Source organism: Microtus oregoni, unplaced genomic scaffold, assembly GCF_018167655.1.
Source record: "Microtus oregoni isolate MIOR12 unplaced genomic scaffold, Mior012 000056F_ref0000123, whole genome shotgun sequence".
NCBI classification, from domain to species: domain Eukaryota; kingdom Metazoa; phylum Chordata; class Mammalia; order Rodentia; family Cricetidae; genus Microtus; species Microtus oregoni.
In genome coordinates, this window is record NW_024543832.1 from 11,278,803 (window position 1) to 11,297,752 (window position 18,950).

The 18,950-nt window shown below is 39.8% G+C and overlaps 1 protein-coding gene across 12 annotated transcripts in view; it reads right to left on the bottom strand.

Moving 5' to 3' along the window:
• Positions 1–18,950, bottom strand: part of Usp54 (ubiquitin specific peptidase 54) — a 104,706-nt gene that overhangs the window by 62,513 nt on the left and 23,243 nt on the right. For 9 of the 12 annotated variants that reach the window (XM_041638822.1, XM_041638823.1, XM_041638828.1 and 6 more), the window contains exons 2-3: positions 6,894–7,763; positions 3,283–3,375 (exon numbers count right to left, since the gene is read on the bottom strand). In XM_041638822.1, the coding sequence (XP_041494756.1) occupies positions 3,283–3,375; positions 6,894–7,040 (240 nt within the window). In that variant the 5' untranslated portion in view covers positions 7,041–7,763. Of the gene's footprint in view, positions 1–3,282; positions 3,376–6,893; positions 7,764–7,853; positions 7,883–18,950 lie in introns of those variants that run through there. The other 3 variants (XM_041638825.1, XM_041638824.1, XM_041638829.1) reach the window with 3 other exon arrangements.

Genomic DNA, 18,950 nt, shown 5'->3' on the forward strand with positions numbered 1-18,950 from the left:
AATCTCGGAATACTAGATAACTATTTTTCTGACAATAATCCCAAACCTTTACTCTTGCAGAGACCAAATAAAAAAAGGGTAGACAAATACCAGATTGCAGAAACATAATTTGAAGGAAGAAAGAAACATAGTTAGGTGTGGTGGTGTATGCCTTTAATCCCAGCACTCAGGAGACAGAAGCAGGCAAATCTCTACACTTGAGGCCAACCCTGTCTACACAGTAGTTCCAGTCGGAGCTACATAGTAAGACCCTATAAGAAGGAAAAAAGGGAAGGAGGAAGGGAGAGACACCAAAATAGGAGAGAAGGGGGTTTATGAATTAAACTTGACACAGGCAGCCTGTGGCCAACTGGGATACACTTAGGCTTTGCTATCAACATTCCACCAAATACTTGGCTATTTTAACTTTTAACATCTATATTTGCCGTGTGTGTGTGTGTGTGTGTGTGTGTGTGTGTGTGTGTGTGTGTTTGGAATACATGCCAGGATAAAATAAAATGGCAGTTACACTCAAAGTGACGTTAGTCACATCAAGCTGGTTCCCTACAGTGCCTAAGTCACTATATTTTATAACTTAAAGAAAATAAATCTGGTCAGATTAAGTAGTAACACCATGAGGAAAATACTAAAATTGTAAAATATCCTCAGAATTATAAAATCCTAAAATAGAGCCTTTGACACCCTAAGTATATCAACCCATCTATCATAAGCATCTTATCTGAAGACTCAACATATTTCCTCAAGTCAAAAAGATTAAAAAGCAAATTCCCTTCTGCTCAGATATCTTTGAGTATGTACCATAAAGTCTGAAGGCTAGCTCCCCTCTCTTTGGCTTATAAAATACTAATTTATAGTCAAATTACAATCTGTCACTCTGAGAAAGAAAATACAAGACTATATTGGTTCTCCAGAGCCCCTCCCAGGTAAAACACTGTACAAAGCCAGACACAGTAGTTTACACCTGCAATCCAGCACTGAAGAGCTGAGGAAGGAGATTTTTACAGTGTGAGACTTACATCTCAAATAAATAAATAGTACAGTAAAGTCCCGACCAGGCAAGGCATGTTTGAGTTTCCAATTTCAGGAGATTCTTCTTCCCAGGATCTCTCCAAGATTATTATTTCTTTAGCAAGTATCGGCCTAATGCCATGAATCAGACATTACTTGAACTTACTGACAAAGCAGACAATGTGACCATTTATAAAATCAGGTTAAATCTCTCTCTCTCTCTCTCTCTCTCTCTCTCTCTCTCTCTCTCCCTCTCCCTCTTCCTCTCCTTCCCCCTCCCTCTCTCTCTCATTGTTGTTGTTTTGTTTTGAGACAGGGTTTCTCTGTAGCTTTGGAGCATGTCCTAGAACTTGCTCTTGTAGACCAGGCTGGCCTCAAACTCAAGAGATCTGCCTGCCTCTGCCTCCCAAGTGCTGGGATTAAAGGCATGCACCACCACTGCCCAACCAATAATTTATTTTTTTGACAATTTCACACATGTATATAATTAATTCTGATTATATGCAGCCCATTATTTATACTGTTTTGTTACAAGTTACAGTGGTTTATATTAAGTATAGTTTATATTAAATATAGTCTACGACCCAAATGACAGAAAATTCAGGACTCATTCAACTCTTCCCAGGATCTTGTAATGAGAGATAGGCCAGAACTTGGAATTAGAGGTAGAAGAACCACAACCAAGTTCAAAGCCAGCCTAGTAACAGAGTAAATTCAAGACCAGCCAGGTAAACATAAAATAACAGCCTGTCTCAAAAACAAAACAAAAAGACAAAATGGTTCCACAACAATATCAAGTAAAGATTGTCAATGTAGCTCTTGCCTGGCATGCATAGAGCCCAGTATCAGATAAACTGGGTTTCATAGTGCATTCTGTAATCCCAACACACATAGGAGGTAGAATCAAGATCACCCTCATATAAGTAGGGAGTTCAAGACCAGGGCTAATTTTGACAACATAAGAACCTACCTAAAAAAAATTTTTAGTTAACTATTTTTTTTAATATTTACTTATTATGTGTACATCATTCCTTCCATGTGTGCCCACAAGCCAGAAGGGGACGCCAAGTCTCATTATAGATGGCTGTGAGCCACCATGTGGTTGCTGGGAATTGAACTCAGGACCTCTGGAAGAGCAGTCAGTGCTCTTAACCACTGAGCCATCTCTCCAGCCCCCTTAGTTAACTATTGCATATAATCAATTTAAATTAGAAAATTCAAGAGTATTTGATGGGGAAACATTGTTAGTCAATTATCTTTAAGAGGTGGATCCAAGTTAAGACATGGCTTTCTGGGGAAGGAGTAAAACTGGTGCATGGCCCAGATGCCATCTCTCTCTCTCTCTCTCTCTCTCTCTCTCCCCGTCTCTCTCTCTCTCTCTCTCTCTCTGTGAGTGGGGGGGGGGGGTTCCCTCGCAGCACAGCTGAGCTTGGACTTCTTGTTCCTGTTTCGTGAGTTTGCTCCTTATAATAAATAAAAATATAATTGTTTTATCCTTTAGCTAGCCTGGTTATTTCCCAAATCGAGCTAATTTCTACAAGTATTCAGCTCACAATTTCTACTTTAAGCTAAAAGTCAACTGATATACCTAGGCAGCCATGACAAATAATTCAGCCTTCAGGCTAGGAATGGTGGCACACGCCTTTAATCCCAGCACTTGGGAGGCAGAGGAAGCTGGATCTCTGAGTTTAAAGCCAGCCTGGTCTGAGTGAGTTCCAGGACAGCCAGGTATACACAGAGAAACACTGTCTCGAAAAACCAAAAGGAAAAAGAAAAAATAATAATTCAACCCTCACAGACAAAATAATGACTGACCCTGGAATTGTACTCTGAACTCAGATGGAAGTTACAGATTTACTCAAACACAACTGAACCAAAAAACCACAGAACTACATGTTGGTCAAAGATACACACCAACCAAGGACTATTCTATTTCTTTTTCTTAATCAAATCTCTCGCATTTTCTTTGTTTCTATACAAATGCCCAGTCTTATTTTACTCAGAGCATGAAAATATGAGGTAGAGAACTGGTAGAAAGAATTGAATGGGGAGTCACAATGGTGGTGCACATCTTCAATTTCTCAGAGTCAAGAGGCAAGCAGAGACTTGAGTTCAAAGACAGCCTAGTCTATAAAGTGAGTTGCAAGACAGCCAGGAACTGTCTACACAGATAAATCCTGTCTTGGGGGGGAAATGCCCTAATTAACCAAATCCCCTCAATATTAACAACTTGGCTAAATAAGATAGTGAGAAAAAGCAATCTGAGGAGCTTACCTTGAGAGCACAGAAGATGCAGGAGTCGCCCATGCACTTGTGAGTTGTAAGCTGCCTAAAGCTACGGCGGAAGATGTCCAAGTGCCACAAAACCTTCCAAAACAGGAATACTCATTAGCCTACAGATAGCCTTTAACTTTCAAGTCAAGAATTCAAGAAAAGAGGGAATGACTGCAGGAAAAAGAATCTCCATGATCTGGACAAAAGATCATTCTAACATATTAAAACAAATCTCAAAAAGCTAAAGCATCAGGACTGCAGAAGGCTCAGTGGTATAAAAAAAAAAAAAAAAAAAAAAAAAAAAAGCCTTGCAGAGTCTGGTTCCCAGCACCCAAAGCAGGTGGCTCACATCAGCTCCAGGGGATCTGACCCCCATGGGCACACTACATTCATGTGGACAAACACACATACATACATACATACATACATACACACATACAAACACACATAAAATTTTTAAGCAGATTTTAAAAAATCCAAAGGAGAAAAATGGGATATAATAACTAACAAGGATGACAAATGGACATATTTTGGGGAAAAAAACATTCATTTGAATAGGAAATAGAAGTCACCCAATGAAAATATCCTATGATTAAAAATCAAATGTGATGTTGAAGAAGAAATTTAGGGATTACAAACTGTAGAACTGGGCAGGGGGATTAGAGTTATATAGTTTTCCTTAGTTATGATAAAAGATAAATTAGATATGAAACTTTAGACGCACAAAGAAATATTGTAACTGTAATTCTTGCTTGATACCTGTTTTGTTATATGTAGTTTTACTATGTTAAAGTAAAAACTTTCCTTTTTATTTATACAGTAAACAGATGATGTAGGATTCCTCTCTGTATGCTGTGAATATGTCTTATTACCATTGGTTAATAAAGAAGCTGCTTTGACCTATGGCAGGGCAGAATATAACAAGGCAAGAAATCCAAGCAGAGATAGAGGAGGAAAGAAGGCTGAGTCAGGCAGACACCATATAGCTACGAAATTAGAAAGACAGTCTCATGACGATACACAGAGTAATAAAAATAGGTTAATTTAAGATATATGAGATAGGAATACTCCTGAGCCATTGGCCAAACAGTGTTGTAATTAATATAGTTTCTGTGTGTTTAATTGGGACTGAATGGCTGCGAGATCAGGCAGAACAAAAACTTCCGTTTATAGATTAGCCATGTGGCAGAGCACTTTAACAAATGTAAGGCCCAGGTTCCATATAAAGAACCAACTCATTAATAAATGGTGCAGAATTAATGGTTCTCCACAAGAAAAGGAAGAACACCCTGAAATTTGTACTAAAAACTTGAACTATAATGTTAAATTTTTACCTTTGTGACAATTCTTAAGTCAATAGGATACAAATTGATAGTAGGCTGCTGAGCATGTGACATGGACCTCTAAGAAACAAGTGTATCTCCATTAAGAAGCTACACTGAGCTGGGCATGGTGGATCTCTGAGTTCAATGCCAGCTTGGTCTACAGAGCTAGTAGCTAAGGCTACATAAAGAAACCCTGTCTCAAAAAACAGAAACCAAAAAGAAGCCACATTGGTTTACACATCAAGTTCAAGGCCAAACAGAGTAATGCTGCAAGATCTAGTCTTTAAAAAAAATTAATATTACAGGGTTGAGGAGATGGCTCAGTAGGTAAGGGTACGTTCTGTGAATGCAAGAGAACCTGAGTTCCAATCTCTAGCACCCATATAAAAGCTAGGCATGCTTTTCAACCTAGTGTTGAGTTCTTTAGCTAACCAGCCTAACTAATATGGCAAGCTTCTGGTCCACTAAGCAACCCTGTACATCTCACATACTAGGCGCAGAGTAGTAGAAAAGACACACAACTTCTCCCCTTGCCTGTACGTGCATGGGTGAATATACAAATGGACAAGTGCACTTGTAACACACACACACGAAAGGTTTTCTAAAAAATTAAATGATGCTGGGGCTATAGAGATGGCTCAGAAGTTAAGAGCTGACTGCTCTTGCAGAAGACCCACCCAAGTTCTGCTCTCACATCCACGTGACAGCTCAGATGCTTATAATGCCAGTCTCAAGGATCAAACACGCGCTTTTGGCCTCCATAGGCTTTGTACGCACAAGGTGTGCATACATAAAAGCAGGTAGAAAAATCCATATACATAAAAATAAATGAATAAAAAAATTTAAATAACATAACCATAATGTCTTAGGAAGTTTCCCCTGCTAGAAAAATGACACAATACATCAGAAAAAGAAAAAAAAAACTGGACAGTGGTGGCAAACACCTTTAATCCCAGCACTTGGGAGGCAGAGACAGGCAGATCCCTGAGTTTGAGGCCAGCCTGGTCTACAGAGTGAGTACCAGGACAGATAGGGCTACACAGAGAAACCCTGTCTTCAAAAACCAAAATGTGGTGGGGGTGGGGTCCTGTAAAGGTGGTAAAAATGCCTCAGAGGCTAAGAGCACTTGCTGCTCTCCTGGAGGACAATTTCAGTTCCCAGCACTGACATGATGGCTCACAACCATCTATAGTGGGATCTGATGACTCTTCTGGTGTAATGTAACAGACATGCAAATAGAGCACTCATAAACATAAAATAAATGAATCTTAAAAAAAAAAAAGAGGGGCTGAAGAGATGGCTTCACAGAGATATACATGCAGGCAACAATGAACATAAATTTTCATGTAAACATGTGTGTGTTTACATATGTATGCATAAAGATGTATGTATGTATTATGTATGTATGTATGTATGTATGTATAAAGCCATCATAGGGGCACACACCTTTAATTCCAGAACTTTAGAAGCAGAAAGAAGATCTCTATGAGTTAAAGACCACACTGGTCTACAAGGAGAGTTGTAGACCAACCAAGATACATAGTGAGACCCTGTCTTTAAAAGGTGAGGGCAGTGGTCTCTGGAGAAATGGCTCAGCGCTTAAAAGTACTAACTGCTTTTCCAGAGGACCCAGATTCAATTCCCAGCACCCACACAGCAGCTCACAACTTCTATAATTCAAGGATCTGATGACTCTGATCTCCAAGGGCATCTATACTCACAAGTAGACACATGTACTCATCTAGAGTTTAAAATAATAAAAACCATCTTTTTGAAGAAAACAACAATAAAGCTGCCCTGAATACCAGACCAGGGCACACCTAGAGTTTCTGCTACTTGAAAGCTCTTTGGGGCTGGAGAGATGGCTCAGTGGGTCAGTTACTTGCTACATAAGCATGAGGACCAGAGTTCAAATCCCAGAACCCAGGAAAATGTTGGGTGTGTATGGCAGCCCTGCCTATTACAGTGCTGGGTAGGCAGAGAAGGAAGATCACAGAGAAAGCAGACACTCACACTTGCACCCACACTCATTACAACACAGACACTATTCTCAAGATACAATCTAAAATTTTTGAAACAGATTAATAATATTTATATCATTATTAATCTCCAATTTACAAATTAGGTAACTGACATTCTTTTCGAAATAAAGAACCTAGCCTAAGATCAAAAATAAATGTAAAATATGATCTCAGGTTACAGAATTCAGAAACTGTCAGTTGTCACATTTGAAAGATTCTGCAAACACAATACTATCAGTTGTCACAAAGAAAAAGGTGGCCTTACCTGCAGGGCGCTGTTGAGGAAGCAGCTGTTCTGCCCTGGCTCATTGCTGAGACCTTTGCTGGGGGCAATAGACATTGAGCTTCGAGGTGCAAACATCCCTTGAACACTACCACAGCTTCCAGAAAAGTAATTTTTTTTCCAAGACATTATTATTCACATTAGTCCCAAAAGTATTAACATTAAAAAAAAAAAAAACAAGAAGGAAGGAAGGGGGGGAAAAAAGGCCTTAAATCTTGGCAGGAAACTTGTGCCTGCTGAAGTTCTCAAAAGAAAAGAATCCAGAAGTTTGCTTATATTGTTTATATTGGAAGACTGATTTTGTATCTCCCAAGCATCACATATGTAAGCTCACAGAATTTCGGTTCCCTTTAGATCCAGGTGACGTTGTCTTTCACTTACTCCAGTGTTCAAAATGTAACTTAGCATATTACTAATGCTGAGAAGGCCTTAAGTATTGCTTCCTTCTATGCTTCTGAAACTGCTTCCCAAAGTCCTGGTGAAAAGAAGGATGTCCTCAACTCAACAGTATGAGGGACCCAGCTAAGTAAGACAAGCTCTTCAGCCTTCTTTCTAAGGCTTCTCATGGACTGAAGACTTCTCCAGCTGGGAGGAAAGGCAGCAACCCAACACACTCCTCTTCGCCCTCTTCTCAGTGCCTTGGCTCATCCTCCTCTAGCAAACCCAAGCTCTCTAAACATCTGAACAGATACCACACAACCAAGAAGTTTGTCTAAATTCTCAGTAGGATTTTGCTGATGTTCTTTCCGCACCTTTGAAATAAGCTCCAAATTCTTCTGTCCTCTCTACCAGATCTTCAGAAAGTCTCTTCTCTTTTCTTCCGAGACCAGAATATCCAGCTGTGCCAGAGAGCTTTAACAGAAAAGAAAAAAATAAAAAATTTACGTCACTTCATGACTCTACTGGCTTTGCACTGTTCTGCCAAGATCAACGTTGCCTCACCTCTCAGTATAAACTTGAAACCTTGGCAAACAATGCCGAGAGAGAGAGAGGTGTGGGGGAAGAAGAAAGAGAGAGAGAGAGGGAGAAAGAGAATATAAACCAGCAACAGAAAAGGGAGATGCTAAACCAAAGGGAAAAACAAGAGTAGGCAGCTTCACTTTCATAGGAAATTTCCCTGACATTCTGAAGAAGTTGAACTGAACAAAACAAAAACAAACTTTCTGGAAAGAAGTTAACAAAGAACAAAAACACAAAAATCAGTAAAAAATTAAGCACCCAGTGAGGAAATCTAAATCTTCTAAAGGTATCTTCTACGCAAAGTGAAAATCTGCTTACAATCTGGGCTCCATTCTAGGAAATGAGACTCTGTCGCAGAGAATCACTCATGGTCAGCAGACCACATGTCCTTAATATCCAATCCAAAAGACTTAAGCCTTCTGTCTCGTTTGTTCACTTGATTGACTAGTTTTTAATTAATATTTTGTCAGAGGATCAGAAAAAATAATTTGAGTTATAAATCACTTAATCCTCAAATTATATAAAGGGACTCAGAATGTGAAATCATCCACCTTCTTTTGGCTTCAACCAACTACAATGTCTGAGACAACAGTGAGTAATATCAAATCAAGCTCCATTCCTGGAAGGAAGTCATCTCATCTCTGGGTGTTTGTTTGTTTGAGAGACAGGATCTGACCTGGAACTCTCTAGTTAGACCTGGCTGACTTCAAAACTCAGAGTGCTAGGATTAAATGTGTGTGTCAACCATATCCAACACAACTTTCCGGAGTCAGTTCGCTCCTTCCACCAAGCAGGTTCCCAGGATCAACAAGTGCCTCCACCCACCTAGTCATCTCAATGACCCCATTTCTATTTTGAGATGGGGTCTTAATATATAGCTTTGGCTGGTCTAGAACTCACAACACAGTCCAGGATGACCTCAAACATCCAGCAATCATCCTTCTTGCCCAAGTGTTCAGATTATAGCTATCTACCACACCTGGCAAAAGTGCTAAATTTCAAATGTCTCCTCAAGCTTCTCTTGAATGTCTACTACACAGACGACTTAGAAATTAGAAATAGTACAGATGTTATAGCAGGTGCCATCATCTCATCTCCCGAGAAGCAAAGGCAGAGAGACTATGAGTCTGAGGCCAGCCTAGGCTAAATAAGAAGTCTATTCCCGGGTGGGTGGTGGTGGTGCTTGTCTTTAATCCCAGCACTCAGGAGGCAGAGGCAGGTGGATCTCTGTGAGTTTGAGACCAGCCTGGTTTTCAAGAGCTAGTTCCAGGACAGGCTCCAAAGCTACAGAAATCCTGTCGCGAAAAACAAATAAAAATAACAAGACTATCTCAAAAGAGTAAATAAATTAAATAAAGTTTTAAAAGCTTAAGAAGTTTGGGTATGTTGATACATATCTTTAATCTCAATACTCAGGAGACAGAGGCAGGCATATTTGTGAGATGAAGTTCCAGGCTACCTAGGGCTACATAGCGAGACCCTGCCTAAAACAAAAAAACAACAAAAACTAAAATGGGCTGGGGAGGTATGGCAATACACATCTGTAACCCTACTTAAGAAGTGGCAGCAAAGAGATCATGAGTTCCAGACCAGTGTGGTCTACATACCAAAACCCTTCTTCAATCATAAAAAAAAAAAAAGCAAAACTGAGCTTGGAAGTATTGGCCCACACCTTTAATTCCAGCACTCAAGAGGCAGAGGCAGGAGGATCTCTGAGTATGAGGCCAGCCTGGTCTATAGAGTGAGTTCCAGGACAGCCAGGGCTATACAGAGATAAACTCTGTCTTGAAAAACCAAAAAACAAAACAAAAATGCTTTGAGGTTTTAGTCATTGTCTGGAGAACATCTGACACTGACGTCAGTGTGAGAGGAAAAACTGAGGCACAAGAATATTGACTGGTTGCATAAAACTGTTACCCCGACCTTTCCACATTCCTAGACTGTTTATAACCTCGCAATACATGTGTCACAAAGTATTTATTTATACATTGTATGATCGTACTATTCACTGTCTTTATTCTTCTTTAGTTTTATATAGTATACATGTATCATATGACTATATAAAATAAAATATTGTCTAGTATCAGGCATATGATGACACTATGCTGATATTATTTAATCCTCACAATAGCCTACTAGGTAGATAGCAATAGCTCAACTTTATACTGGGGACTTAAAAGTCATTACCTTGCCTAACTGGTATGTAGCAGAGCTGGAATTGGGTGGCTATAATATTGTCACTTAATTATGTATCTTATTCCAGTATCCCCAAAGCCCACACCACAGTGGTAGTCATAAGGAGGCATTCAACATATATTGCCTGGGGATTAATGTAGAACCAGGAGGAACTCACACGTTCTCCCAAAGACTGTAAGACCCTTACTTCTCTACGCGTCCCTTGCATCCCTCATGAACACCATATTCAAGGCCACTCAGCGCCGTCCAACAAGCCACGCAGCATTCCTTTAGCTCAACGGCTGTGAAGCACTAATAAGCACCAAGCCTCCAGTTGGTTCATAGCACAAGGGACTTGGCAGGGAAGTGGGGTTTTCAGTATCGCCTGCCCCGTGACACATACCTGAGCACAGAGACCAAAAGAAGAAAGACAGTGGCAGAAGAGACACACAAGCTCTGAATGGCAGCATTATGTGAGGACAGTAGTAAGTTTTTACACTACTTAGGTATGTCAGAAACCAAAAGTAACAGAGAAAAAGAACAAGGATAAGAAAGGCAGCAAAAATGGTGTAGGCAAACACTGTTGACAAAAACATTCCACTTAAAATGAAATGTTTCGTTCTAAGTCTAACATTAAGTAGCACAATGAGGACAGTGTCATTACTGAAGACACATGAGGAAATGGTATCTCTAGCTACATGGCTCTAGTAACCTGTTTTTAAAGAGAAAAGATTACCCTTTAAGCAATATTGAACTATAATATAAAATAACAATGTCTGCCACTTACTCTCAAATGGTACAGAAAGTAGGAAATAATATGTACACACACACACAAGGAATAGACACATAAAACAAATATAGTACAATGTTAACAATAGGTGACGCTCCCTGAAGAGTATGAGAATGCCAAGCTAAGGAAACACTTCAGATGGCAGTATCTACCTAGCATGCATAAGACCCTGGGATCAATCCCTAGCACTTGGAAAGTAGAGGCAGAGAAATCATAAAGGCCATCCTTAACTACATATAAAATTGTATTTAAAATGGTCAGAGTGCTGGCTGAATGGAATGGAGCGCAGCCTGCAGAGAGCCCAAGGTCACCGGTTCGAGTCCCAGGTAAGTCTGTACTGTGTGAATGTGTCTGTGTGATGTAATGTCTCTGTGTCTGTGCTGTCTGAGTGTTGTGTATGAGTGTGACGTGTGCATGTATAATTAGTCGAAAGAAATTGTATTTAAACAAAAAAATGGAGATTTTATCTTACTATTTCTTGTAACTTCTCTGTAAACTTTATATTTAAGTTAAAAGAGGGGCTGGCAATCTCAAAGTTAGAGAAAAAAGAAAAAGACAGTTACAACAAATATAGGTAAGAAGATCTAGGGTATGGCTGAGTAGGTAAAGTGCTTGCAACAAAAGCATGAGGGCTTGAGTTTGGTTCCCGGCACCCAGACAAAAGCCAGATGTGCTTATGACCCCAGACCTGGGGCAGGAAATACAAGAATATCCCTAGCTCAAAAAATAAATAGAAAAGCAACTGAGGACGGCTCGTGTGCAAGATCCTGCCTTGAATTCTAAGCACCAGAAAAAAAAATGTAAGTATAGTAGAAAAAATATATAAGTATAGTAGAAAAAATATGTAAGTATAGTATAGAAGGAACCAACGCAGTGAACTATACAAAGAGGACAGAAGACAATGTTCTATTTCTACACTTTTGCTCATATGCTTAATTCCAAGCAGATTATCTGGGACAGGATCCTGAGCTTCATTTTCTGAGTCTGTAAAATAGACACAGTATCTATTTCACTAAATTATTGACAGTGAATGAAATAGTATGAAAATACTAGTAAATCTGAAAATGAACAAATAATTAATTCAGTGAATTAATTATTATATAATTAATAATTATACATATATTAATTAATTGCGATATCTAAAAGCAAAAAGCCAAAGATTAGAAGAAAATACTTGCAAATGACATACTGGAAAATAGCATTTAACATGTACATGTTATATAGCATATGTAGATTGTCTATATAATCTATGTAGATACATGTATCCAAGGAGAGAGGATGACAAAAAGAGGAGACAAAGACTAGTACTCTCTTTCTAGTCTCCTAACGTCATCCTCCTTTGTGCTCAATACACACTGAAACTTATATCATGACATCCACATTCTACCCTGGTAGGCGACAGAGGTTCTTGTGCTCACAGATAAACATGAGGGGAACCAGAAATGTTAAACAGACAAGGTTGTTTGTTCTTTCAAATGAATGTATGCATAATCTGCTAATTTCAGAAGGCTGAGAGCTGACATGGTTAATAGCCTCGTGAATTCAGTGTTCTTTGTGGATGAAACGACACCAAATCCTCCACCAGACTTATTGAGAGCTTGTCAATCTTTACAATCTATCCTTATGGAAGGTGTCACATGTAGTCAATCTATAGAACAAACTTTATGGAACATGTCACATGAACTTTACAAAGAGCTTTGGTGTAGTCATGTCTTAAGCTTTATTGTGAACATGTGACTGATTATCACCAGGTAAGTTTTCACAAAATTATGTTGTGTTTAAATATGCCTAAAATGAGCTACTCAAGGTCAGACTCCTGAAGTTTGATGCAGCACTGGTTTACTTGGCCATGTTAAACCAAACTGCCTTCTTGTCTCTCACAGATATTTACTCTGCTGGCCGTAATGGACACAGAGACACCCTACACTCCCACACCACTCTTTCATATTAGTTACTTCTGAACACAGATTGCAGTATGTGGAATTTATTATTCTATAGAATAAAAAATTATAGAAAACAGAATTTTAGTCTATAGAGTTGGGTAATAGGTATGAAATCATTGAAAGTTTAGTTGGAAAAGAAAACATTAACTACACTATAATAATCAATTCCAAAATCAAGTCCCTAAAATCCATATCTGAAATAAGAGAGAGGTGACTTTTTTTGTTTATTTCTTTGTTTTTTTTTGTTTGTTTGTTTTGTTTTTTGACACAGGGTTTCCATGTGTAACAGCCCTAGCTGTGCTGGAACTAGTTCTTGTAGACCAGGCTGGCCTCAAACTCAGAGATCCACCTACCTCTGCCTCCGAAAGGCATGCGCTGCCACCACCTGGTGACAGGTGACTTTTTAAAGTAAAAATTATTATTAATAGAATCAATATTTATTTCCTTTTAACCCTAGCTTGAAAATATACATAAGTATCTACAACCCAGTTCTAAAAGGTCAGTTATTTGTTGATCTATAGGGTGGTTATCTGAAACTCTTGAGTGAACAGTTCCCCAACTGTACAATATCCCACGGGTTGAACTTTGGCATCAAATTAGTACAACATGTATAAAAGAAAGAATTATACACTGTTAAAAGACAGAAAATCATGTTTTTCTATGACAAGCAACTTACTGTCACTTATAAACAATTTGTCTGAAGCCAGCTGAAAAGAAAATACACGAACAAGAAAACATGTCTCCCTTTGTTATAGGAAGAGAGAGGTAGGCCACTTGGCTCTTTCCTATATTTCCCATTCAGAGGTCCACAGAAAATTTCCCAGCCTCTATGAAGATAGTACAAAGACGAGAGTAGTTAAAAGTACAGGTAATGGGGCTAGGTTTACAGCTCAGTGGGTTATAATGTTTGCTCTGCATGCTTGAAGATTTGAGTTGAAGCCCCAGCTTGGCCTCATATTCACGAAACCCAGCATTATGCAGCAAAGACAGAAAAATCCCAGGAACTCAGTAGTCAGCCAACCAGCTAGCCAAGCCAAAACAGCAAGCAAGACAAATCAGTGAGTTAAAATTCTTGCCACCAGGCTGGAGAGATGGCTCAGCTGTCTGCTGTTCCAGAGGTCCTGAGTTCAATTCCAAGCAACCAGATGGTGGCTCACAACCATCTGTAATAATATCTGGTGCCCTCTTCTGGCTTGCAGAACACTGTATACATAATGAATAAATACATCTTTAAAAAAAAAATTCTTGCTGCCAAGCCTAACAACCTGAGTTCTACCCCAGAACCCACATGCTGACTCCCACAAGTTGTCCTCAGACCTCTACTAGGGCACTGAGACATGTGAACACCCACACATATACACAAATGCAATAAATAAATGAAATGTAATTTTCAAGATCGTTTTCAAAAGTGCAGGTTTAGCCAGGCAGTGGTGGCACATATATTTTTTATATTTATTTACTTGTTTATTTGTTTATGTAAGCGGTGTTCTGCCTGCATGTATGCCTGCAGGCCAGAAGAGGGTAACAGATCTCATTATGGATGGTTGTGAGGAACATGGTTGCTGGGAATTGAACTTAGGACCTCTGGAAAAGCAGTCAGTGCTCTTAACTACTGAGCCAATTCCCCAGATCCCGTGGCACGTCTTTAATTACAGCACTTGTAAGGCAGAGGCAAGCAAATCTGTGAGCTCCAGGCCAGCCTGGTCTGCAGAGCAAGTTCCAAAACCAGTGCTACACAGAGAAAACCTGTCTCATGAAAGAAAAAAAAGAGTGCAGGTGAGGTGGCTTGAGCCTTGTAATATCAGCACCTGCGACAGGACAATTATGAGTTCAAGGTCATTCTCAACTATAATATCGAGTTCAAGCTCAGCCTGGGCTATGTGAGATCCTCTCATCCCCCCCACACACACACACACACAAAACAAACAAAAAACAACAACAAAAAAAAAACCCAGAACAATATGTACAAAACACTTAAGAGCCTAGTCCATTAAAAGCTAAGCAGAAAGAAATAGCACACACCTTTAATCCCAGCACTCAGGAAGCAGAGGCAGGAGGATCTCTGACTTTGTTCCAGGAAAGTCAGAGTACAGAGAAACCCTGTCTCAAAAAAACAAAAGAAAAGAGTTTGGGAAAGGAGTGTCTCTTCTCTCTCTCTCTCTCTCTCTCTCTCTCTCTCTCTCTCTCTCTCTCACACACACACACACACACACACACACACACACACACACACACACACACTCCTAAAGAAAAGACTCCGTGAAAGCTAGGTGTGGACTGGCAGACCAGGATTGAGCCAACCACCGGACTCACAGTCTGCGATCTCCACCCACCAGAACCAGAGTGGGACTGAACCAGCGATTGAGCCAGTGACCAGATACAGAGCCAATGATCTCCACTGGAACAGGTACAGGGGAGTAACCTCTGTGCTGTGCGAGTGAGCAGAGTGAGCCCGAGACAGACTGCTGAGGGTCCAGACATGAATCCGGGACCTTCAAGGGAGAAGTCTGGGAGAGAGTCTAGGACCTTCCAGGAACTAGGCCGGAGCCAGGACCTATATTAGTCTGGGCATGGAAGAACCTGGGTGCTCCAAAGGAATAGGCAGGAACCGGAGATCTCTGCAGCGGGGCCAGGAGCAAGTCTGAAACCCCAGAGAGAGTAGGCCTCAGCCAGGTCCTCTGTGGGTTCCCGCATTGGTCTGGGACATGAATGGGAATAGGAACCTGAAACCCCTGCGGGTCTGAGCGTGAGTCAGGGACCTCCGAGGAAGTAAGCAGGTCCTCTGCAGGTTCAGGCGCACCCGAGCCTGGGGCACCCGGCCCTGGGTCCCCCGAGGCAGTAGACCTGAACCAGAAACCTTTCTAGGTCCAACTCCAACTAAGGAACTTCTGCAGGAAGGAATCCAGACTAGGATTTAAAGTTACAGGTCGAAGCTGATAACCTATGCCAAAGTTGCCCTGAAGCAAGGAACTCCACCTTGGGCAACAAATTCCACAGGAGTGGAACTGAGCGAGACACTGAGAGGGCCTGAGGAAACAAGCTCCACAAGGAGCGGAAGCTGTGAGCAAATCCAGTCCTGGAAGCCAACCCAGTCCTGGGACACTGGCAGGATTGAGTCAACTACCTGACTCAGAGTCTGCGATCTCCACCCACCAGAACCAGCTACCTAGGACACAGAGAGAACAAGCTCCACCAGGAGCAGAAGCCAGGAGCAAACCCAGTCCAGGGACACTGGTGGATCAGGATTGAGCCAGTGACCAGATCCAGAGTAGCGATGTCCACCAGAACAGGTCCAACTCCAAGCCAGGGACTTCTGCAGGAGATCCAGACCAGGATTTACAGAAACAGATCAAAGCCAGCAGCTTATGCCAAAGTAGGCCTGAGACAGCAAACTCCAAGAGAGCAGACAAAAGCACAGGGCACTGAGCTATCTCCAGGAACAGGAATAACCAACAGGGTTACTAGAACTGTGACACTGACTGTACCATGAGGAACAACCATCTAAGCTTTGGATTCACTAGCACCTAGAAGATTATTCAACAGAATTCTCAGACAGCCCCAAACACACCTATTAGAGGAAAAGATGGGTAGAAAAGGTAAGATCACACGCTACACCAAAGAGCAACACAATACCAGTAAAACCTAAAGACTCTACAAAAGCAAGGCCTGAACAACCAAATATGGATGAACCAGAAGAAAATGATCTAAAAAATAACCTCAAGAGAATGCTTGAAATTCTTAAAGATGAAATGAGAAATTCTCTTAAAGAAATGGAGGGAAAAAACAAACAAAATATTGTAAGATATCAGCAAATCACCAAAAGAAAACCAAGAAAAAAAATCAAACATATAAAAGAAACTATTCAGGACTTGAAAACTGAGAGAGAAACAATAAACACAAGCTGAAAAAATTATAGGAAAAGAAATCATGAGAAAAAGATCAGGAACCACAAATGCAAGCATGAACAGCAGAATACAAAAAAAAAAATGGAAGGGAGAATCTCAAGCGCTGAAGATACAATAGAGGAAATAAACTCATCAGTTAAAAAAAAAAACATTAAATCTAACAAAATCTTAACCCAAAATATCCATGAAATATGGGACACCATATAAAGGCCAAATCTTAGAATAATAGGTATAGAAGAAGTTCGACTCAAAGGCACAGAAAATTTAACAAAATCATAGAAGAAAACTTTCCCTACCTAAAGAAAGATATGCCTGTGAAGATACAAGAAGCTCACAGAATACCAAATAGACTGGATCCAAAAAAAGTCCTCTCGCCACATAATAATCAAAACACTAAACATACAGAGTAAAGAAAGAATATTAAGAGCTGCAAAGAAAAAAAGGCCAAGTAACATATAAAGGCAGACCTATCAGAATTATACCAGACTTATCAGTGGAAACAATGAAAGCCAGAAGGTCATGGTCAAGCATAATGCAGACATTAAGAGACCACGAATGCCAGCCCAGACTACTATACCCAGCAAAACTGACAATCGCCAAAGAAGGACAAAACAAGATATTCCATGACAGATCTAGATTTCACCAATACCTAGCCACAAACCCAGCCCTACACAAAATACTAGAAGGAAAACTCCAACCCAAGGAAGATGGCTACATCAACAAAAACACAGATAATTAATGATCTCATAACAGCAAATCCCGAAGAAGAAAAAAATGCACAAATTAACATCACCAACGATAAAAACTAAATTAACAGAGATAGCAACACTGATCATTAATATCTCTTAATGTAAATGGACTCAACTCACCTATAAAAAGGCACAGGATAATAGACTGGATACAAAAACAGAATCCATCCTTCTTCTACATACAAGAAACACACCTCAACATCATAGACAGACATTGTCTCAGAGTAAAGGGTTGAAAAAAAATATAACAATCAAATGCACCTAAGAAAGAAGCGGCCAGGCGGTGGTGGCACACTCCTTTAATCCCAGCACTTGGGAGGCAGAGGTAGGCGGATCTCTGTGAGTTCGAGACCAGCCTGGTCTACAAGAGCTAATTCCAGGACAGGCTCCAAAACCACAGAGAAACCCTGTCTCAAAAAAACCAAAAAAAAAAAAAAAAAAAAAAAAGAAAAGAAAAGAAAAGAAAGAAAGAAGCGGGTGTAGCTATCCTAATATCTACCAAATAGACTTCAAGCTAATATCAGTCAAAAGAGACAAAGAAGGATATTTCATATTAGTCACAGGAAAAATCCATCAAGAGGAAATTTCAATACTGAACATCTATGCCCCCAAATACAAGGGCACCCTCATATGTGAAAGAAACACTTCTAAAGCTTAAATCATACATTAAACCCCACACACTAATAGTGGAAGACTTCAACACTCCCCTCTCACCACTGGACAGGTCAATCAGACAAAAAATGAACAGAGAAATAAAAGAACTAACAGATGTTATGACTCAAGTGGACTTAACAGACATCTATAGAATATTCCATCCAAACAGAAAGGAATATACCTTATTCTCAGCACTTCATGGAACCTTCTCAAAAACTGACCACATCCTCAATCACGAAACAAACCTCAACAAATACAAAAAAAATTGGAATAACCCAATGTACCTTATCAGATCACCAAGGTCTAAAACTAGAAGTCAACAGTAATACTAATTCCAGAAAACCCACAAACACATGGAAATTAAACAATGGTCGCCTGAATCATCAATAGGTAAAGGAAGAAATAAAGAGGGACATTAAAGACGTCCTAAAATTCAATGAAAGTGATCACACAACATACCCAAATTTATGGAACACAATGAAAGCAGTGTTAAGAGGCAAGTTCATAGCACTAAAAGCCTACATAAAGAAGCTAGAAAAATCCCACACTAGTGAATTAACAGAACATTTGAAAACTTTAGAACAAAAAGAAGCAAACTCACCTAAGAGGACTAGATGACAGGAAATAATCAAATTGAGAGCTAAAAATCAACAAAATAAAAACAAAGAAAACAATACAAAGAATCAAAGAGACAAAGAGCTGGTTCTTCCAGAAAATCAACAAAATACACAAACCTTTATCCAAAGTAAACAAAAAACAGAGAGAGAATATCCAAATTAACAAAATCAGAAATGAAAAGGGAGACATAACAACAAACATGGAGGAAATACAGAGGATCATCAGGTTATATTTTGAAAACCTGT